This window comes from Pygocentrus nattereri, chromosome 26 (genome assembly GCF_015220715.1).
Source record: "Pygocentrus nattereri isolate fPygNat1 chromosome 26, fPygNat1.pri, whole genome shotgun sequence".
Classification (NCBI taxonomy): Eukaryota; Metazoa; Chordata; class Actinopteri; order Characiformes; family Serrasalmidae; genus Pygocentrus; species Pygocentrus nattereri.
In genome coordinates, this window is record NC_051236.1 from 11,521,634 (window position 1) to 11,545,327 (window position 23,694).

General features: G+C 37.9%; 1 protein-coding gene across 2 annotated transcripts in view; it reads right to left on the reverse strand.

Annotated features, from left to right (window-relative positions):
• Window positions 1–2,128: 2,128 nt before the first annotated feature.
• LOC108431814 (zinc finger E-box-binding homeobox 2-like) overlaps window positions 2,129–23,694 on the reverse strand; it is a 33,622-nt gene continuing 12,056 nt past the window's right edge. The window contains exons 1-8 of one of the 2 annotated variants that reach the window (XM_017705198.2): window positions 16,547–17,753; window positions 10,986–11,237; window positions 8,699–8,896; window positions 8,069–8,295; window positions 7,700–7,808; window positions 5,341–6,692; window positions 4,267–4,450; window positions 2,129–3,970 (exon numbers count right to left, since the gene is read on the reverse strand). In XM_017705198.2, the coding sequence (XP_017560687.1) occupies window positions 3,363–3,970; window positions 4,267–4,450; window positions 5,341–6,692; window positions 7,700–7,808; window positions 8,069–8,295; window positions 8,699–8,896; window positions 10,986–11,237; window positions 16,547–16,571 (2,955 nt within the window). In that variant the 5' untranslated portion in view covers window positions 16,572–17,753 and the 3' untranslated portion in view covers window positions 2,129–3,362. Of the gene's footprint in view, window positions 3,971–4,266; window positions 4,451–5,340; window positions 6,693–7,699; window positions 7,809–8,068; window positions 8,296–8,698; window positions 8,897–10,985; window positions 11,238–16,546; window positions 17,754–23,694 lie in introns of those variants that run through there. The other variant, XM_017705197.2, reaches the window with a different exon arrangement.

Here is a 23,694-nt window from a genome sequence, read left to right on the forward strand (position 1 = left end):
GTACATAACCTCTTACTAATCAGGGTGGAAAATACAGATAAACTAGTGCCTACCTGAGTGAAAGCATGTGTACTCAAAATCTTAGTCAGTTAAAAGTGGAAATATGGAGCAAAACATGTGCTTAAGTCAAAATGGATTTACACCGAAACACACTGAACTGTATAAAGGTTAGTGTAATAGTAAATGGTTAAATAAAACTAATTGCATAGTCAAGACAAGCATTCTTTTTTTGTGGTATGTGGTGTGGTAACTAATTAAGATGTAAGTCCTTGTATAAAAAAAATATATATATATATAATGTAAGAAGTGAAAGGTTTTTATTTCCTCGTTGGAAATGTAACTATGAGTAAAGGTGTTAAATGTTAATAATTAATTGACTAAAGTACAATTTTCTGAACTAATACTTTTGATATGATGATAATGATTAGTGATAATGCTCAAGTTTAATAAAGAAACTGTTATCAATAAAACCAATCCCTGACTGTAAAAGTAGCCTTACAGTGTATCAAAAATATGTTGATCACAATATATTTATTTTATGAGTATGACAGTTTATTCCCAGCTAATTTTTTAATCGTGGCAGGTTTAAGTAGTCCTCAGTGCTAAAATAATAAAGTTGCCAGATGTAATTTCTGGAAAAAGAGAACAAACTAAGTAGCTATCTAATTAGCAAACTAAAAGCTGAATTTTTCATTAAGGAATACACTTCACGTATCAGCTAAAGTAATATGGGTACTTGTGCTACAGTTTGATGTCTATACATGTGAAATGCTGTCAGATCTTTGTTAGTGGTTAAGTCGTTTGCCAGTCAGCGTGTTGAGGTTCAAGTAAATCTGGGGCCCTTTTTAAATGTAATGAGAGAAACCAGTTTCAGTTGTGTAGAAATTCACTCGGCACAAAACTAGGTGTCAATTTGAACTAACCTGAATGTTTAATCCTCCCAAAAACACTTGCTGGCAAATCGCACTAGCGTCATTCTCCAGTGTGACTCGCTAACAAGCTGAATTGCTAAGTGCAGTTGTTGCATGAGATGGGCATTTTCTTAGACTGCAGTCGCTTTAATTGCAAATAAGGGAGTTGTTTGCATCCAATTTTGTAGGGATTTTATGGACATCTTCCTGGAGAAGTAATAAATGAAGTAAAAAAAAGGAGAAGAGTCCATCAGTGAGGTTCAAATACGGAAAATCTGCAGTGCTGGAAGTTTCAATTACATTTCAGTTACTTTTTTGTATTCTTATGTAATTAATAACGGCAAATTCATATACTGGTATGTCATATTCCAGTCTTAATTCTCTTAATTCCTCTCTTAATTCTCATGGTTCTGTTCTGTTTTGTCTGAAACGTTAGGTGGCATCATTTAATGAGATGAGATGAGGTGCGTCAACAATTATTTTCAGCTGACTCAGGTTAGTGTCTGCTGAGAAACTTTGACATTTGGTGGTTTGGCATATTAATACTGTTGGGTTAAGATGTGTTTGATCGAGATGGGAATGTGTTTAACCTTAAGAAGAATTTAACCTGATCATTTGCACACAGATGTATTAAAACAGCATTTTTTGTTTCCAATTCCTTCATTATATGTTTTAATTGATTAGGTTGTCTTATCCAGTTTACTATTTTCAAGTGTTTTTTATAGTTGATTTTTTAAAATTCATTGTTTGATGTATTGCTGTTTCAGTTTTTCATTTCTAAATTATTTATTGTTTTACTGGCTACATATTAACCTACTACCAGGCTCTCCTCGTCCTCTATGCATTTCACCAACGTCATAATGTTCTGTTATTAAGCCAGGACAGACATAGTGGTGGGCAAGTGTAAAATCAACTTCCCTTTTGTTATTAATTTGTGTTATGTAGGCAGTTTCGGGACAGCCTAAAGCCCACATTTGACTCAGATTGCTCAGGGGGACCTCCGTACACATCGGGGAAGGAGATGAGACATACTCTTGTGCTATTTTTGTAGACTGTAGTTAGCTTATGTCACTACAAAAACTTTAAGTAACATCGTGAATTTTTAAACATTAACAGAAGGAGTTCTCATTTGAGAAAGGAAGAAAAATAATGTTTTCTAGGAATCTTAGGTCAATACTGACTGTTTCTCCTGTTGGTCTATGAGTAAAAACACAAGGTTTGGTATGTACAGCTTTATTAGACTACAAACTAAGTGTATGCACAAACAATCAGGCCTGTAGAAAGGTACAAAAAGCTTAACTGATTCTGTATAAAAGTAACACTGATGCAAATTAGACACAATATTCAAATAGCTTAAAAGGATATGCATTTGGTAACATTTTCATGTTAACAGGTAAACATTGAGTTTATATAAACATGTATAAAAGATTATGAAACTAAAGCCAAACCTGAATAAAAGCACCATTTCCCATTTGAATGCTACAGATGCAATGCTGTTAGCTCAACTGTTGCATGGTTAAGCAGCGCACCGTAGTAAGCTGTAATGTAGGGTAATCTGTCTCAGAGTGTTTCTGTGTCTTGCTCAGTGCAGTATGTAACATTGTGCATGATTCTCATGTGTAGCAGGTTTTGAAAATACATTGTTAGGATCTTTTATTTCTTTTCCTTCTTTGATTGCTTCTTTATCTCTGTCTTCCATTTTAGTTGTCTCCATATGTACTAATACTTCTCAATAATATAGCATTATTTGATTTTGCCAACATTACTGCAAGCTCAGAGTGCAAATTATTGTAGATTCTCTTGTATTTTTAATGCATAAAGCTCATGAAATGGAAGCTCATCATCTGGTCATCATTCACCATCAGTGGTGAATGGCTTGCAGGGAAAAAAGAAAAGAAAAAATAGAAACAGTTCTTATATTTAGAGTTTTTACTTGGCTGGGCTTTTCCATACATAAAAAAGAAAAAAAAACATGATTTTGTTTTTTCGTATCTGTACCTGTAATTTGGTAGAAGATCATAGAATATATTTTTAAATATTAGTTGCGTAACCCGTTACTAATGTAATCTAAAACTGACTGGTTCACAGTTTTGCATCTTTGAGTGATCTGTAGGGGTCAACAGTGCTTTGTGGATACAGTATGTAAAAATCAGCAAATATACAGTGCAGCCCTTGTGTGTGCGTGTGTCTGTATTCATTGTAATGGCATGGATGTTTTGCATTGTTGTGAATAACATTTTACATTGGCATAGATCTAAAGGCACTTGTTTGGTTTTATTCACTGTCTTCACTGTGTCCGCTATACTCTCCAACATGAGATGGGCTTCTTAGCACTCATGGGAGAAGGTACTGAATTCTTCCTTCTACTGTGCAGTGCAATCCATATGTGCATGTTCACATCTTTGGTAAATCAGCCTAAAGCTGAAATGTTATTTTCCACATCCAGCAGTCTCATACTGTCGCTAGATCCATCTCTTGCCTGTCTCTATGTTCATCTCCATTCTGTTCTACTTTAATTTTATTGCAGTGATGAGTCTTTTTTGTGTCCTGTCCTTCATCCCCTGAACTTCCCTCTTCCTTCTTCTCCTCACTTTCTTCACTTGTCTGTTCCAGGCTTCCACTCGTCTCCTCTGTCCCTGTTCTTCTCTCCACTCTTCTCTCATGAGCATGGTTACTGAGTAAGCTCTCCTCTTCATCCTCATCCTTCACTCTTAGGCCTAATGGAGCTCCGTCAAGACTGGAATCGCTGAGGATTGTGGCTGTTTCCTCCAAGCTGAGAGGAGCTTCTTCTGCTTCAGGATTAAGCACCCTGCCTGGGCTTGAGTAGTGGGCATCCCCCATCACAAGCTCCTCTCCAGGGCCGTCTGTGTCATGGTCTCGACTGCAGAAAGCATAGCGGTGGTTCATGTGCTGTGAGTAGGAGCCTGAGTGAGAGAAACGTTTCCCACACTTATCACATTGGTAGGGCTTTTCTCCAGAGTGCAGCCGGTTGTGTTCGATCAAGTGGTGCTTGTGTTTAAATGCTTTTTTGCAGATCTGACACTCATGGGGACGCTTCCCTGAAAGAGAAAGGTATGATCAGTCTGATTGTCTACTTAATTTTCACAATTAAACTCACTATCATTATTATTGGTATGATAATATCTATATTAATGATATTGAAACACAGACAAAACTAAGGACCTTATTTTTTTTTTTTTTTCCTTTTTTTCCTTCTTAATTAGTTTGTCTGTCTATATATATATATATATATATATATATATATATATACACATATGTATATATGTATATGTATGTATTTCATATTATCATCAATGTTATCATCAATGTGAGACAGTGTTATGGTGTTCGGTACCTGTATGTTCATATTTGTGGCGCAGCAGAGAGCTGCTCTTCTGGAAACTTTTGTCACAGATGTCACAAGCATAAAGTCCTTCCTCTGTCTTCCTCAGTCTCTTTCTCCCTGGCACATTATCACCATCTAACCCCTCCTCCATCAGAGAGAAGTAGTCCAGACATGCACGATTTAAGGGTTCACCCTAAGAGACAGAGATTCATTTTGTTAATTGAGATGTGCAACTTGAATTTTGAGTTGTTTGACAGGTAATGTGACTAATATCTATCTTAAATGTTGTACAGTGCATATAATATATCCTCCATTTACTTGTGAAGTCAGGATATGACTGTGAACTTTGAGAATTTGTAACTGAACTCAGAACACAACAGTGTGTAAACAGGCTTGCATTATCTGCCCTTTATGTATGTCAAGGCAGGAATTCCCCTCTGAGTAATATGCTTGTTTACAGCAGCAACAGGGGAAGCAAATGCATCAAAAGACACCTACATAGGGTTAAGAGACAACGAATAAGGGTCTGTTATGATTTATAGAGTAGTACTAAAAATGTGTTCATTGTCTTTGCAATATGATCTACTCTGGAATAACGGACTCCTGACTTGAACTGAAAGCAAGCTTAAATGCTTATTTTATTACTCAGAAGGGAACATCGCTCTTTGTCACAGTACAAACTAATTTAACTGTTACGCGCCAAGTAAAGAATCATGGCTGGGTTTCAGAATGAAACTGGAGGAAACATTCAAATTTGAATATTTTGTAAATACATGTGATTAGTTACATAAAAAGTTCCCAAAATAGTTTATAAAGGATAGATAAAGGATAACTGGTCATTTTATTCTGTAAAACGCTTGACAGTCAGGGTTGTAGAGCACCAGTATGCATGATTCTTAAGGTCATGATTCTGAGCTGCCAAAGAGCAAAAAATAGAATCAGCTTAATGTGAGGGGACTTGTGGGGATGTATCAAACTACTACTTGTGCATTGTTGAGAAGATGTCTGCATTGAGTATGTTTTGTATGATCTTATTGTATTTTGAAGTTGTTGCATTTTTGCTGAACAAGACTGTGTTCTTACCATGGTGTTTGTTTCCTGCTGTATTCTTTTCCTCATTGCCTCTGACTCTGCCTCCAACATATATGTCATAGGCGAGAGAAATCCAGGGCTGGGGGCTGGTGGTGTAAGAGGAATCGACGTTAGACCATTATGCCCCATCCCTGCGAGGCAACTTGGGATAGCAGGATTGAAAAGGTTATAGCTGCTGAAAACTGTTCTACTGAGTAATGGTGTATAGGCCCCACCCACTTGGTGCTGAGAAGGTGGAGTTAACCTCCTAAACACGCTCTCCACATCCCTCTGCTCTGTCTGGGGAGAATTGCCATTGCAAGCTCCTTCTTTGGCCTCCCTGGAGCATGTGCGAGTTTTGGGAATGGAGAGGTCTAAGGGCTCACTCTGGCAACCCTCTGATCTGGGGGGCGGCCTGTGTTGATTGGTTCGGCATGGTGACGCGGTGACCGACAGATCGAGGCAGGGTGGGGAGCTGAAACCTGAAGAGAGTGGGGGCCGGCGTTCATGTAGTGAAGGAGAGGTGGGACTCATAAGAGTAGAGTTTCTGGGACTGCTGGTTTCTTTGTTTGGCCAATAGTGGTGTCCGGGATCCAGCCGGAGGTGCACAGGTGACTGTAATGGCACGAGGATTTGCTGTGGGACAGAGTGCCAGGATGCCCTGTGAGGGGAAGAGAGATCTCTAGGCAGTCCATTTGGGGTGGGTGGTATTTTCTGGATATCATGAGGGACCTGTGAGGAGCGAGAGAAGTTGAGTGGTGATCCTTCTTTGCGGGAATGTGACTGTTCAGCATTGTGTCCATCATTGTTCCTGCACAGATATCTTTCGTGCTGCTTTAGAACTACCTCATTTGGGAAAATCTGCAGGCACCACTGGCATGACACGGCACCAACAGATATCTCACTTCTCCTCTCTCTTTCTTCTTCCTCCTCTCCTTCTTCCTTCCCTCGCTGATCCTCTTTTCCTACCTCCTTTCTCAGCATTTCGTGCAGAAGGTGTTCAAACTTCCCGCCGGAGTGCAGCAAGGGCAAAAAAGTGGTCCCTTTAAACACTCCTGACCACCCTTGTGAAGCTCGTAGCGTAGAGGTAATGGGTTCCTGTCCCTGAGTTGGCAGCTGCTCGGTGAAGCACTGGCTTATTGGGCCGTAAGGAGAGCTTTTTCCTCTGCTTGCGTTCCTGCTTCCAACTCCAGGGGGCGACGTAGGGGAGGGGAATAGGTAGGCGGGATGGGAGTGACCATTAAAATATGCTCCATTCCCTGACCCACCCCCGCTAAGGCACTTCTTACTGCTAAGATGTGAACTGTAGGAGCCTGAGTGACTGAAACGCTTCTTACAGTTGGAGCACTCATAGGGCTTCTCACCTGCAGGGGCAAAAACAGCACGATTTTCTAAAGGTTGATGCTGCAAAATATCATCAAGGATGGAAATCCATTACCTCACAATGATTAGACTTGATTACGATTCTTTATTAAATAATTTAACACATCATGAAATCTCAAATGTCACCACGATTTGATGTGATACTTTTGGTAGAATTCAGAGTTATTGTGCTGGTGTTGTCCAGAGTGTCAGGGCTGGTGTTTTCTTTTTTGTAACCGCATCAGAGAGGACACAGAGTTATGAGATATGTAAGGCAGTGAAAGGTTCATCTTTCAAAAAATAGCTGAACTGAGGAACCTTAGCAGACATACACACATTAGATTCTGGCATGGCTGTGTGCCTCAACATGCTGTCTGAGTAGACAGCATTTGTCACGATTCAGACACAGCTTGTGTACGCAGTACTGGGTTATAAGCAATAAAAACCAAACAACAGATGCTCTTTTATTTTATGTTCGAGGATAGCTCGACAGTTTTATTTGTTTAATAAATGAGAGCATACTTTAGTGAGTAATACAATATTTGATTATAGTCAATTCTAACTTTACATAACATATGCCATTGTGTCATCGCATTCAGATCAGTGCAACTTGCTGCTCTGATTTTACACCTCTTTAATTACACACATGCATGTTCATGTGCAGAATATTACTGAGAATTTGAAATGCTATGAAATGTTGTAAAGCAGTGTTTCTCAGTCGTAGTCCTGGAGTACTGCTGCCATGCCCATTTTTCTTTTCCCTGTGCCTAACAAACCTTATTCAGCTTTTTTGCTCATTAATAAACCTTTTCTGAATTAAATTGGTTGCTGAGTAGGGAAAATACTAAACTGTGCATGGTAGTGGTACAATAACCTAAATTGAGAAACATGATTTAGGGTAATTATATTTTCAAGGAGAGAACAAGATACTGTATGTGTTTATGTACCAGCCTACTTAGACTTCAGCTGAATTCATGAAGTAGAACGACAGAACGAAAGGGTCACTTACCACTATGTATGCGTAGGTGCTCTTTGAGATGATGCTTGTATTTAAAGGCTTTCCCACATTGTGTACATTTAAACTTCCTGTTTTCCATGGTGGGACCAGAGGCTGGATTCTGGAACACAAACACACAACAGGATGTCAAGTCGATGTGTTTGGTACAAAAATGAATATTCATTGCACTTTCTAGAAAGCCTTTATTGTATCATCGATGTAGACAGTTTGGCTAACCCAGAGTGTTTGGCATAGGCCTTCATCTGGGTGCTGGTTTGTGGTTTGTGTGCTGGGTTGGCTAGTTTTGAGTAATTGGTTCTATGCTAAGATGAATAATTCTGATGTTTTAGAAAGTTGTAGAATACATTTGGTAGGTCCCACCTTGTCCTCAGTCTGCACACGCATTGACAGGTGCCGCTCCATCTGTGCCCTGTAGGAAGTGCTGTACCCATAGAGTCGGCACACGCCATGTCCTCCTTCCCTCTCCTGGCACAACTTCATATGTTCTCTAAGAGATGTCTCACACCGATATGACCTTTGGCAAAATGGGCACACCTGTACTGCTGCCCGTGTGGGATCAGGGCTCAGGGGGTCTGCATCTGCTGACCCTGAGGAGATAATTGGTTACCGACAGTGAAGGCTTTTTTTTCCACATTTTTTGTTCATTTTGTTCATTGCTGTGAGATTTTACAGATTATACAGTGAGAGATTGCTTAACAACATGTTTGAGGAAAATGTTATATTTTAAATGTTGATGATTTGGGCATACGGTTTGTACGACAATCATTTTTGGTAACAAACTTCCACTACTACCATAGCCTTGTAAAACTAAAGAAGCAAACTGAAGACGTAGACGGCAAAAATTGAGTACCTGTAGGTTAAGGGGAAAACTGAGCAAACTTGTTTTCTTTTTTTGCCAAACTACTCCCTGAACATATGAATGACAATATACAAACAAAAAAATCAGTATATTTTTCCAGACCCAAGCCTCCATGCATGTTAGAATGATACCTTTTCTCTCAGGTGACTCTTCAACGCCTGACGACAGGGTGGATGATGTTTCTTCTTGCATAGCACCAGTGTTGTAGGAGGTGATGGAGCCGTTGATCTGTTGGTTGTGTCGTGAATGAGGAAGGTGGGTCTCTTTTCTCAGCTGCATGAGGAAGTCATAACGAGCCCAGTCCTCCAGCACATGGGCATCTTTCTGTGCTGAGGGAGCAAATACAGGATGTGGTGGTGTTAGTTCATCATCTGTTTTTCTCTCCAATATACTACTTGTTCCAAGAAAAAGTTGCCTTTTCATGCTAATCCAAGACCAGTTTTCACTTATCATATTGTAACATTAAGAACAATAATGCCTGTGTTTTGGGAGGGGGGGTGCCTGCTTTGTGCAATTTCAGTAGTGACTATACAGACACAAACACTGTACATATACATTTTTCCCCTGTACACATAATATATTTGTTTATGTGAGGCTCCTTTAAACTGACACTGTATTTTACCTTTTACAACAGTTCAGCTTATGCACAGTGCAATGGTATCCTATGAGCCAAAGCAGGTTTGTTCAGCACAATTTTTAAGTGTATGTGTTTGTGTGTGTGTGTGCAATCTTTGTTTAAAGAAGGAGGAAGGGAGGAATTTTAAAGGCTCTATAATGGGAATGATGAAAACCGAAATGAAGAAAATGTTTCTGAGATTCTCCCATGGGACCAATAACAGCCAGAGAGCAAAAAAAGAAAAACATCAGATAATAATACAGAAAGAAAGAGAGAAGGACAGATGCCAGCACAGCGCTGTGACTTTGAGGAGGATTTTTCAAATGTTTGCAGATGTTGGCATCATATTTCCAGCTTTCTCTAATGTGGCCAGAGAAGAGTCAGAGTGCTTCATTGGAGTAAAAACTTGTTTCTCCTTCATCAGAGAGACAGAAAGAGAGTGCAGTTAATGTTTCTAGGAATGCTGTGCAAGTCTTTGATGTCCATAAACGTAAAAGGAAAGCCTCATAAGCTCAGTTTTGATTTCAGAATGGGAACGTCACCTTGTTTGATGGGAGAGGCCTTTGTCATGCTTGATGAGGCAACGTTTTCAAAAAGAGCCCTTCATACTGCAGTGACTTCAGCGTTATCTGAATGCTAGCAAGAGGTTTCAATTTCCGTCCACGGTTTGGCTATTATCATTTTTAATATCTCGGAGGCGTTGGAAATTGCTGAACTCTCAGAACTGGTACAGAGTCATGACTACTGCAATGATTAAAATCACACTTAATTCATCATAACTAAACACAGAGGTTAATGTGTATGCGTATAATGAAAGCTAACTTGTATAGTGCTGTTTGATTTAGAATATGGGATAAGTTCAGTTTTATAGTCAAGCAGGAGACGTCATCTAACAACTGACAACTTTGTGTTTCACAATGTATGAGTTTTAATATTTCCTTGGCTTTTTAATATTGATATCTGTATACACCAAAGCTAGCATGACTGCATAACCCATTCTTTATTAGTTTTGTTGTAGTTAATAAATAAGTTAAAGTAGTTACATCTATAGAATAATCTTAGTATTATGATAAATAGCTGAATAACAATCCTGGAGTTCAAGGGGCTAAACATGGATATGAAATAATCTCAGATTTACCCAAAACTCAGTGTATTCATCTAAAATTTGAAGATTCTTAAACCCTTAAATTCTCCAAGACTCGAATGTGAGACCAAACTTTAGTTAACTCATAACAACATACATTACATATTAGGTTCATAGCAGTTTGCAAATAATTCAAAGTGGTTACTGAATAATTCATAGTAATTACTGAATGCTAAATCTTAAGCTTAATAATGTAAAAATAAGCTTGCAGTTTAAGGCTTTTGCAATGTCTGAGTACCTTGTCATGTAAAAAAAAAGGTTACAGTCCAGGTGCATTTTAGTCCTCCAAGTTACAAACTCAAACCCTCAAAAGTACAACATGGTCCTTAAGGTCCAACTTTTTACCTCAAATGAGTTTTAAAGACAAGGTGTGTTCACTTTCCCACAGGAAAAAGGCATATTTATGGCTTTTCATATGTTTTTTTTTTTTTGTAATAAATGAATACTTTGAAGGTACCACATCAGTCACAGTGTATATACCCTGAAAGGTAGATTTTTTTTTGAGAGGGGAAAGTGAGACCTGCTTGCCATTTTTGAAACACTTTTCATATCTCTTTTACTTGGCGTACTTTAGTCTAATCTCAGTCGTGTTTTTTGTTGATAAAATGTTTTTTTTTGTCTTTGAACAATTCTGGTCAATAGAATGACAACTACTTACTGTACATGCTGTGTGCAGTGTTGTCTGTCTCCCCGGGTGTGGTTGGCAGGACAGTGGTCTCTGTCTCGTCCCAGTGCTCGTCAGGGGGGCTCAGGCTGTGGGCACGGGTGAAGTGAGCCGGGCTGCTGGGCTTTGTGCCCTTGCTGGGCACAACACTCATCTTATGTTGCCCGTTCCTTTCATCCTGCATGTCCATCCCCCATACACACCCATCATCCTCTCCCTCTGAGTCTAGAGAGCACTCTGTATCAACTACCATAGAGAGAGAGGAACAGAGAAATTAGAGATCAACACAATATGATGCGTTAATGTTGGTTATTATGTAAAGTGGAAAACAGTGACCACAAACAGAAACTTACAACTGCATCAGAACAGACATTTAACATTTTAACATTTGTTCATGATAAGGTACAAGCAGTAATGAAAAACACATTCTTGGTAATGAGAAACATAAACTGATACAAATCGGAAAGTGATGAGGATAAATAAAATGCTACATATGTTAGCATGGTGGGAGACAACTTTATTATTTTTTATTTGTCCTAGGCTTAATATGGTTCTCATAAACCAGACAGAGTATTAATTTGCTTTTTTCACATTGATTTGGCCCATTATGTACAGAAATACAAAACTGAAACAGACATTCCTAAACTAAGACAATCAATAAGGTGGCCTAAAAGCAGTAATGTAATGGCTTTATTGGATTTTAGGGCATGACTAATGTGTTTGATGATAAAGAGATTTAGCAGAAAGAAATGTGAATTACTCTGGAGTAAGTATACAAAATGATTTTAAAAGAAGAGAGTAAAAATTAGGATTTATTGAATAGTTTTGATATTACAATTAGTAAAATTGTTTGCATTCTTCCCTTGTTGCAAAAAATATAATGAGTCATTTGGTTTTATGTGTGCTGGCCCTGCAGGCTTACATTTTTATTCCACTTAGTGAGTTTTTATTACACTTATTTTGTAAAAAGTCAGAAATGACCCAGAGGAACTTAATTAAAAGCAGCATATGATTTATATCAGATGGCTATAATACGTTTATATGTACACTTGAATGGACTGGCACCCACAGACAGACATGCTTCATTATAATTTTTCCAAGTGATGTGAAGTATTTTTGGGATAAAGATCAATTGAAAATGAAGAACTGAAAGACATTAAAACCACCTGTACTTTGGGGAGCATCTTGTTTCACTGAGCAAGACAAAATTCAAAGTACTAGGTGCAAGTTCTGGTGACAAAGGATTGATCTATTTGATTTTTCACAACTGCTTATCATAACAGCCATAGATTTCCAGTCAAGCCTGCTTTATACCTTGCATTCAGCAAAACTCTGATGTATCATAAATGCATAAATATTGTGTCAGCTGCTGCTGTCTATCTCTGCGCCCTCTGAAAATGAGATTGATGATTCAATATGTGCCAAAGAAGCGTCAAATCTTTTATCTCTGTTCTATGAAATCATGTTTACATGGCATTTAAAGTTAGAATTAAAACACAGAGATGGAATACCTTCAAAAAATGTAAGCAAATGTAAGAAGAGGTAATTATAGACAGTTGGCACGTATGTGTAAACATGTGTGTGTTTATTTATATATATATAATATATTTTTTATTTATATATATATAATGTGTGTGTGTGTGAACTAATTAAGATAAAATAATTAAAATAAAAGATAAAATTTAAATTTGCTTGGCATTTGAAGTTATAGTTTATTAAATTGAAATAATTAAAACACAGAGATGGAATGCCTTAAAAATTGTAAGCAAGTGTAACAATTACACCAGAATCCAAATGGTAATTATAGGCAGTTAGCACATGTGTAAATGTGTGTGTGTGTGTGTATATGTATATAAAACATTTAATATAATTGATTAAATAATGAAATATAACAATATGTAATAATAAAAATATAATTGCACTTAAAAAAGGAAAATTCATTTGTAATCTTTTCTCCGTTTGACAAAGGTGTATGTACAGTGTTTGTGTAGGTGTGTGTGTGTGTGTGTGTGTATACACATGATTAGGTTGACTACCTTCTCTCTAATCAGTTCAGTCGAAGTGTGAACATATTGGCATTGCATGGCAGGAAGCTGCAGTTTCAGTTCGACTGTGATGGAAAAAATAACAATGCAGCACTGACAGTACGTGTGTGTGTGTGTGTGTGTGTGTGTGTGTGTGTGTGTGTGTGTGTGAGTGAAGTCCCACTGCTGCTCACTCATGAGTAATACACCTTTGCAGTAGTGTACAGGACAAACCAAATATGTGTTTTTCCCACCAGTTGGTTTGCAAATTTGTAACATACACACAGACACATACAGAGCACAATTTGACCTTTTCTGTTATGACTGTGCACAATAATGACCCCACTCAGTAAGAAGAGCCTGAGGTTTTGATAAGGCCTTATATTTGTGCGCACACACACACATACACACACACACACACACACATACACACACCATGCACAACATGACCTTTACTGTTATGACTGTGCAGAATAGTGGGGCAATAACCCCACTTGTTCAGATGAGTATGAGACTTGTGTGAGCATTCATATTAGCATATGCGCACATTCCTTGACATAATCACTGTTCAAAACACTGTAATGCTCCAACTTTCACACTGGCATACTTTCTTCTTTTACCTCTTAAGGTAGCGTGTGATGGTCAGAGACCATCCTTTATTAATTTAAATTCCAGCCAGAAAGGCCATTGCGCACACATTATCCATTTTTCACAGTTTTGATAAAAGCAGAAAACATAAAGGAAAATAATACAGAAGCCTCAACATCTAAATATCTTTTTTCAGTATTGGAGGATTAGTATTGGAGTGTCCACAGTGTAACAGCTTTCGCTCTATTTAAGAGACTTCAAAGAAATCTGCAGGGACATTTTTTCACACCTTCAAAGTTCAGTCTTAGAACTTGGTTGCATTTTCTGTTTTTTACATTCTGTATGATCCCAGAAACATTCAGTGAAAATATTTCTTCTTTGATGTCTATTTCCTATTCTCAGTAGCGGATTCCTGATGCCTAAACATCAGACCCATAGCGCTGCGTTGTCTTCTCACAGTGGAAGGATCAACTGGAGTAATTTTTCCAAAAAATTTCTCTTGAAGAATTAATAACTTGTACTTAATGGCCAATGTGACTTGAAATTAAATGAATGAAAGGAGATATCTGACTTGTACACAGTACTATACATACATTGCTATACTGCTCCCACTTTCACACTGACACGTTCGTCTTTAATTCTTTTTTTAAGTAATCCAGAGCAAACTCAGCACGCCTAAGAAAAAACTGACCAAATCATTATTTTATAGGTCCACAGGCCACACAGAATCAAACTGAATTTTGTTTAGTTTAGCATGCCAACACATATTTATAGAAGAAAAAAAGTAGTCCAGATGTTTGTCACACCGTACCTTCCAGCAAACACTGGGAAGACATGAGGAGTTTAACATTCTGTGTCTGCAAGTTCAATAACACTTCTTGCCATATTTCTACCAACGATATGTTTTTAAGTCAAGAAAGTGTATCATGTAAGTGCTCTGACAAATACACAGCTTTATGGGCTGTGCCACTTCCATTGGTAAAGTTTCCCTGTGAGTACAGCAGAAGTGGGCCTGCTCCGCATTAGGGCTGAGTGGAGTGTAATTTGTGTTGCCGTGGCAGTGAATGACAGTGGCCTGTGTCTACATTGTGCAGGGATGGCTCTCATTATCTCCCCCTGAAGGATTTATTTATATATCTGGTCTTGATCACATTCCTCACTCTCACATTTAAGCCAGTAAAACTCTGGGCTAACAGAGGGCCCAACGCAATGTGACTGCGTTTGCATATGCACACCTGTGTTTGTGCACACACTGAATACACAGGGCCTTAACATTAATAATGTTATACAGAAGCAGCAAGCAGGTAAATACACTGCCATGGACCTTAGGTATTAATTTAGAACTAGATTTTGACTTTTCTATGTTGCAATGGGTCATTATCTGCAAAAATGCAAAATAGATCCAGAAACTTCTGTACTGAGATGATCAGTATGGCACAGATAGATATAAGCAATATAATCAATAATTTATTAACTTATGACTAAGTAACTTAAGGATTAATGTGTTTTATGAAGAATGGATTTATTATTATATACCAAGTGATGTTTCATCTGCAGTTCTGCACAGTGCACAACCATACCAGTCACATTAAAATGTTTTCCTGACCTTTGTTATTAGTAAAATCATTTTGAGTTTGACTTCTTTCAGTAGCATATGAAGTATTCAACGTTTCTGCTCTTGTATAAACTAATAAAACACCCATACAGAGTTGTATATCTATAGTTTCACTGTAATGTATTTATTAGAAGTTAAAAGCATTATTTGAGAAAAAAAATCACACTAATAAAGTAAAATGAAACATAAAAGTAATGCAAAAGAAAAGGTATTGTTGCTTTTAAAAAAAGAAAAACATGCATGTTAACCAAATTCACATTTCCATCACATTTAGAAGAATAGTTTTCTCCCCAGAGGATCTGAGGTGAATTTAAAACATTCTGTGACATGAAACCTTGCTTGTTCATCTCAGCACCAGAAGACACTATGCAATAAAATCTAAGAATAAACAAAATCATGAAGCTACAAAAATATTTACCTGCACTGTTTGACAAAGTAAACTCTTATTCGCAATTCAGGACAGAGACACAATCCAATGTTTTTCAAAGTTTTTCAAAAATAATGTGTGTTTAAGGAAATAAATGATACCTGAGATGCAGTGATGTTAGAGAACAGTAGATAAAGTTAGTGAACTTTGACTTTCTTGCTGCAACTTTACACTTTAAAGTTGTACTAATCTCTTCTATGATGTGACATATTACATTGATCTCACTCGTTGCTATACACATGTAGAAATGCTGTGAAATTGTACTATAGCGTCTGAATTTAGTAGTTCTGTCTTATATGGGAATTTTGTGAATTAACACATTTTAACAACTTAATTATAAGCTTTATAACACAGTTAACAGTTGTAACCATGTAAATGATAATGCTAACTCTTTATCTTTTTAAAAGGTTTAATATGTATTATACCTTTAACAATAGTGTAAATAATTCTGCTTTGACACTGTGGTACTACATGATATGTAGGTGTTTCTCAACTTTCATTTTTGCGCACAAGGAAAGCCATAGGTAAACTTCAAAATCAACTTCACCACTGAGAGCAGCTCTTGAAAATCATAGAACAAAAACTCTATGAATCAAAATCATTACTATTTTTAGAGCTGTATGTCAAAATATGGAAACTTACAGTATGAAAAAGCTATCAGTACAGTAGAAGCCACATGAAAACATGAAGGAGCACATCAGATCAAGCCTTTTTGAAATTAAGTCAACTCTTTCTTTTACTGTAGGCTTCAACACTACAATTTTTACAGCACCAAAAGAATCTGTTAACATAATCAGTGAGTTAGACTTAACTTCATCACAGATCGACTCTTCTGTTTTTAACAGAAAAGGTCAAGTACTCAAGGCAGAAACTAGCAAGAGATAAAAATGTTTACTTGTACCTACTGTAGCAGAGGTGAGGAACATTCACATACGATTCCACGACAGTTAAAAGTTTATTACAGACCTTTTACTAAACAGCGAACGACTCCATCTCTACCGTCCCTAAAATGTAAAACATTAAAAACATATGCGGAATTATCTGACGCCGCTATTTTCACACTCTAACAATGAGTCACACACACACCACATCACAGCTACAACACCTCCTACGACCCTTTATGGTATCTTTCAGACACACACACACGCACACAGATACACAGTCAGAAATATACAGACACACATATAAACACTTGAAATGAAGACACAAAAGCTCCCTCAAATGTCAGCCATTCAAATACGTGTTAACATGAGATAAAAAGTGTGTTCAAGCATAGCAAAAGTGTAGATTACTGAGAACACAGCACATGAAATACACCTCTCAAGATGAACTGTTAATAGCCCTGTCATAGTGTTTGTCATTTTCTTGTTTTTAATACCTGGCTCAGAGGACAGTCATGTCTGGCAGTGATAACCAGTGCAAAACATGCTTCTTCAGCTGAATACAGATGCCACATTGACTACGAGCTCACTTTCAAAGTGTGTCATTCTGTGTGTGGGGGGATGAAGGATAGTGCATGTGTGACATTCTGTACTCTGTTAAGAGTGTTAGAGGGTAGTTTGAGGTGAAATGATTGAATGTATTTGTGGGTATAGCACTGTTATCACCTTAAAGGACAAGCCCATGTACGTTTCACTATATGTGACTCTATCAATGCTTGTTTGCTTGAATGATTGTTCTTTCACACTAAACAGATGTAATAATGATCCTCCAAGGCTACTCACACGCATGCACTTACAGCAGTGTATCTGTGGTTGTAGTTAAAGGCTTTTTAAGTGGTTTTCTTTGTTCATGTAGTTGATTACAGAGGCCCTTTGCCCAGTTTGACTTTATTGCTGCCACGCTAAAAAGGATTCAAGTAGATTTAGAGTAATAAAGTTGGGGTATGGTGTTTATATACAGAGCCAAATTTGTGTTTATAAATGTTTGGATGAGTTTGTGTGTGTTTGTGTTTGTGTGTGTGTGTGTGTGTGTGTGTGTGTGTGTGTGTGGGGTTGCGTCTACACATTCATGTTTAAAGATATTTAGCGTTCTTTTGTGTGTCAGAGGACAAAAACAATAAAGAATTCTACACTAACTTCAGTTTGAACCCTTAAATTCTAGGTCAGGAGTTCCGAAACAGTATATAAATAAATAAAATTGGTTAATTTTTTTATGTTTTTGATACCATTTCACTATATTTTGTTACAAAATATTTTAAAAATACAAACTTAAAAGAAAATGTCATGTTATATATAGAATAAAAATATGTTTGTTCTTTCATTTGATGAGAGGGTGGGATACATACTCATGGGCCAAACATGGCCGACAGGTCACACTTTGGGCAGCACTGCTTTAGGCATATTATTTAGTTATTAGTCATAAGACTTATTATTCGGTAAACAATAAGAAATACTATGTACTGCTTTGAAACTATGATGTAAGATATATAGTTATGAGAGTAAGGAATAAAAGTCGGGAGGTGAAGGGGTTAAATGGCTAACATCTAACATCAAATGTATTCATGGTCATATTTATTTGCATACATATGCTGTACAGCCGTGCTTCATTTCATTTTTACTTTCATTATTCTCGTAGTCAATTTGGTATATTGTAAAAAAGGTTTGTCATTTCAATCTAACACATTTACTTCCTTAAACAAGAGTCAGTTTAACAGGATTTGTCCAGGTCAAATATATACTTTGATTGAGGGTAAAATATTTCCAAACTCAAAAACACTCAAAATCAGCTTTTTTCCTGTTCCTCTTTTTACAGTTTATACACTGACATGTGTGTCCGTTACACCAGAACATTTTCAACTAGTTGTTACAAAGTCTTTGCACTAAGTCACTCCAAGTCAGTTGTCCATGCTTTACCTGCAAACCTACTTTTGTAGGAACTGTTATATTAACTTTATGCAGCACTTAAATGAGCACTGAATTAAGTATTGATTGTATGATTGAATGTATTGTATTTTATTGTATTGCACTGTTCTCTGTTCAACTGTGTTCCTTTCTCTCTGGGTATCAACAGTGACTTTTTGTTTCTTAGCAGTATCTGAGCTCAGGACTAGCTTTCTCCCTAACCTACTGGTAACTAGCAAAGATACTTTCTCTAGATAGACAAAGCACTTCTTGTAAGTTGCTCTGGATAAATGCTTTAAATGTAAAACTGTTGCTAGGTTGGACAAGTTTTACAAAACAATGGCAGAATCTTATTATGCCTAGTGAGAAAATTAAGCTATCTTTATTTAAAGTCACTATATAACATTGAGTTTCCCATGTAAAATGTTATGCTACCAAGCTGGACTGTGTTGTAGCTGGGCAGGTTGGGAACGACACCAACAAATTTGCCGCCATGCTATCATTAGCTCAATTATATGACAAAAGGCTACACCTAAAATGACCCTAATAGTGTGAAGTTTAATGAAAATACTGAAATAAACATTGTATGAAAACATTAACATGTAAACATTAACAAACTAAATCTTTTTTTCACTAGATAGAGTAGGATTTTGTCAATGTTCTGTAAAGCTTGTCCTACAAAGGAACTAATGGTGAGCAGAGCATGATTAGAGTAGTTTTGTTTCAGATTTCCTAACTAATAAATTTAATAAAAACCTAAGTGTGGCCCTCGTCTGCCATTCACGGCATATTAAAATGATAGACCCAGGCTGTGACTGCAGTGATGGATAATGACACTGATACATTACAGTGTCAGCGCATAGGCCTCCTCAGTAGGGCTTGTCCCTCTGGGGGTGTCATTCAGTTGAGGAGAGACAGGAAAGAGGGAAGACTTCTGAGAAAGACAGAAGGGGGAGAAAGAGCTTAAACTAAGCGAAAGTAATGTGCAGATTTGTGTGCACATATTTGTGTGTGTGTGTTTGTGCATGAGACCCTTGACTCAGATCGTTCTAGAGCAGATATTCAAACAGCCGAGGAGAGAGGTAGGTTGGGAAATTCCCTAAGCTGAACTCCAGTGGCATGGTGACAACGCTTTTTACACAGCTACACCCACACCACCCCGCATCAGAGCGCAAGAATATAACTGTAGATGCACTTCTTCAGAGAACACCTGATGCAACCTGTACTGAGCCCACAAGGCCTTATTTTGAGTCACTAGAGACTTAAATACTGCATTCTTGATATTAGAGAAAAATGGAGGGATAGAGAAATGCAAAGAATGCAAAAGAGAAAGAGAGAAGCCTGTCTAGGTCCAGTGGAAATTATTTTCTTATACTATCCATCATCAGTTGATCAGAGAATGATAACACCTCAAGTAAGCAAATAGCACCTTGTACCATCTGAGGTGCACACACACGTGTATACTCTAGAGAAAACCTCCTATTTTCACATCTACTTGCGTGCGTGTGTGCATGCGTGTGTGTGTGTGTGTGTGTGTGTGTGTGTGTGTGTGTGTGTGTGTGTGTGTGTGTGTGTGTGTGTGTGTGTGTGTGCGCACAGGCTCACTGGTTGGGTCGCTGCTTCAAGTGACTGCTGTGTCAGGAGCCACAAGACACTATATCCTGTCTGACTCAGGTAAGTTTCTTATCAAAGCTAGGTGTGAATGCAGACTCCTCTGATGTGTTAGTTTTGTCTTTGTGGCTTGAGGGGAGCTTAGAGCTCTTCACTAGTCTTGCATTAACCCTCTACTATGAAGCTAAGTAGGCTTGACTGATTTTGTATGCGTCAGGCCAAGCCAGGACATAAAATACTATGCTTAAGTCTTTGGCAGCCATGAAAAATGTATCTCAGCAGTAAGTGTGTTTTTCCTGGTAAAATCACTATATAACATACACCATAAGCACAGTAAATATTAGTAAAATTGCTTTTTTCTTTTGTTGTTATAAAAGGTTAATCCAATCTCAGAAGAACACAGGACACAATTTCTGACTTCTCGGTGCAGCCTAGTCGCCGCATGGATTTGTTCAATTCTGTCAGCAGAACACCTGATTTAAATTAATGAAAGACTAATTAGATAAATTAAGTAACTGTAAATGTTGTGCTTTTGAAATTTTGCTTAAACTAACACCCAAAAATCACAATGTATTGTTTGTTTATTGGTTCATTTATAATTATTCTGATGTTACCGTAAAAAAAAAACACTGCTCAGATAAATGCAGTTACATTTCATTTTCTCAAATGCCTAAAATATATGTGTAAGCTTGTACTGTACTGGGCAAAAGTCAGAGATCACACTTCATTTAATTTAAAGTCATCAATTACAAGTTATTTATTTTTCAGGAGATATTTTTGAAGAAAGTAGATATAAGATAATAAGTGTAAAAACAGGACTTTGTTTTTGTTTTTATTGGAGTTCAAAAATTTGTTTAAAGATGCAGAGGAAATCTGACTCCTAACAGCAGTGCAAGACCTGGCAGACCACCAAAACTACCGCCATCAGATAAACAGCACTTAAAACTTCCATCTTTGAGAGAGAGGAGAAAATCAAGCTCCACTCGTGCTTCAGATCTGAAAAGGTCCGCAGGTGTTTCTGTTCATCCTTCCACTGTAAGAAGACATTACTACGAGTCTGAAAAGAAGAGCAGCTGGAAAGATGCGTTTACTGAGAAAAGGAAAAGAAGCTGCTGCTTACTTGGATCGTGAGTAGGAGAAAATGCACCTTCTGTAACTGAACTGTGGAGGTGTGATCCCTGCATATTTCTTTGAAAAACAAAGAGCAAGTCTCACAAAATGTATGTAAGCTCCAATAACAGCAAAGGGTGAACCAACTAAATAGTATTGTTTTGAGTATGAAAATATAATTACTAATATTCATAATATCTAACTATATTTACTATAATAATAAATACAAAAATAGTTATTAATTATATTTAGTTGTTGAGGCTTTCTTTTTTTCCAAGTTTGATTGGAAATTAAATAAACGAAGGGTGACTTTTGCACAGTACTTGTTATTGCTCGTTATAACTGTTTCAGTGCTTGTGCACGAGAGGGTGATTCCACAATAAGCATGCTAATGTTAATGGTGTGTTTGTCTCCTCTCTGGAGTGTGCATGTGTGTGTGTGTGTGTGTGTGTGTGTGTGTGCGTGCACGTGTATGGTTTGTGGGGCAGTACTGGAATGCACAAGAGACTGTATGATCCCACGCATACACCACACTCTGTATCAAACTCCTCTTCATTACACTTCTGTCACACATCTCACTCACACACAGCTCTCTCACCCTCCCTCTCTCATTCTTTTTCTTTCTTTCTCCTTTTCTCTCCCTCACCGCCTTCCTCTCTTTGCTCGCACCACACTATAAATACCAACGCTTCCCCCAAATTTGTTTTCTTCTCATTTTTTTCCTTTCCCCTCCCAACATAAGAAAATGTTTGCGACCTCTTCCAAGCTATCTGATGTGGCTCTTTTTTGCGCATTTGCACAAACCGCACAATCGTGGTTCGTGAATATTAAAACATTCTCAGAGCTCAGAGCACACACACTCACACACACACACACACACAAGGTTTGAACTTTTAATAGGAGGTCCAAAATAAAGTGTCTCTTTGAGCTTAACAGCTATAAATTGTGAGAGTTCGTTAGTCGCACTTGAGTTGCAACATTTCTGTTGAGCTTGCTAAGAAATTAGTTTTTGGGTTTGACAAATATGCTCGGTATTCACGGCGGTGGAACGTTTCCTCTTTAATGGACTCCAGTGGCATTTCTACCTCAGCTCTCCAAAGCACCCAGTTTTTTTTTTTTTTTTTTTTAAGATGGTCCTGATACTGCCTCAATACATAAAATATAAAGCATTGTAGTAATATGCTATTTAAACCTTGTGCAGTGTTCATGTTTAAATGTTTGCTCTGTCCACGAACAAGTATTTCTCAGCACCACCTTGTGACACATTCAGGAAATGCAGGGGTGCATGTGTACTTTGTGTATGCGTTTTTAGAGCAAGATCAACAGCAAAATCAACTGCTCTCTGCATTACATTTACAGCTGCTTGATGTGCAGGTCTAAATCAGGGATGGATCAAGGTTGCATGAGGCCTCTGGTCACAAGTGTCTTTGAAGTCCCCCCCACCAAACAATAAATATCACAGAATAATGGGAAAAAAATACTCAAAACCAAAAAGAAAAAAAAAGGTTGTGAATAGTTCACAATTAATGTGTACAATTACATTTATGCACATTGTTGGTGTTAGACAACTTTTAAAGATTTAACATTTTTATAATGCAATATATACAAACCATGCACATGCCTGCCTGCACGCGTAGTTATTTGCAGAGGGCTGAGGGTTTATTTGCAGGAGGTGGCAGGGATTGTGCTCAAGGGCCTGCAGGACATTTGTTTAGTCATTGGCTTATTCGTTTATCTAATTTTTGCCTCTGCAGTGGACCTTCAGTATTTGAGCTGCCTTGGACCTTGTGGTCTGAAACCCCTGGGTGTTGGCCATACTGGCCTGGTGTAGATGCACATGTGTGTGTAAGTCTCGAGCATGCCTATCTGCTTATGCTTGTTTGAGTGTGTGTTCACAATTTTGCTGGAATCAGTTGGAGCGTGTGTGGCACGTATGTGAACCTAAACCAACGCCTTGAGAAACAGTCTAATTAAAGTAAAAGAAAGTGCCAATGCAGCAAAACGACCCTCGTCGGCTAGGAAGTGGTTGTGTGTGTGAGTGTGTGTGTGTGTGTGTGTGTGTGTGTGTGTACTGATCTCTCCAAAAGGAAAGCGAGAAAGAACGAATGGTGGAAAAAAACGTAACGCAATAAAACAAATTGAGAGAGTTGGAAAAGTGGGAAGTTTAAAAAGGCAAACTGGAAGTTTAAGAGGATCTTTGATGTGTATCACTGAGTGAGAGAGAGAGAGAGAGAGAAAGAGAGAGGAGGAAAGAGAGAGAGTATGACTGGGATTTGAGTTCTGTAAGTTGAAGCAGAAAGCTGGCGGCCTTCAGTGCGTTTGAAGTCTGTGTGTGTGTGTGTGTGTGTGTGTGTGTGTGTGTGTGTGTGTGTGTGATGTGGTTTTTGGGGGAAAGGAGCAGCGTGTGGCGTCAGTGGGACTCTGTGAGGGGGGCTATGGCGACAGTTTGGGGAAAGGGGGAACCCTCCCTTCTCTCTCTCTCACT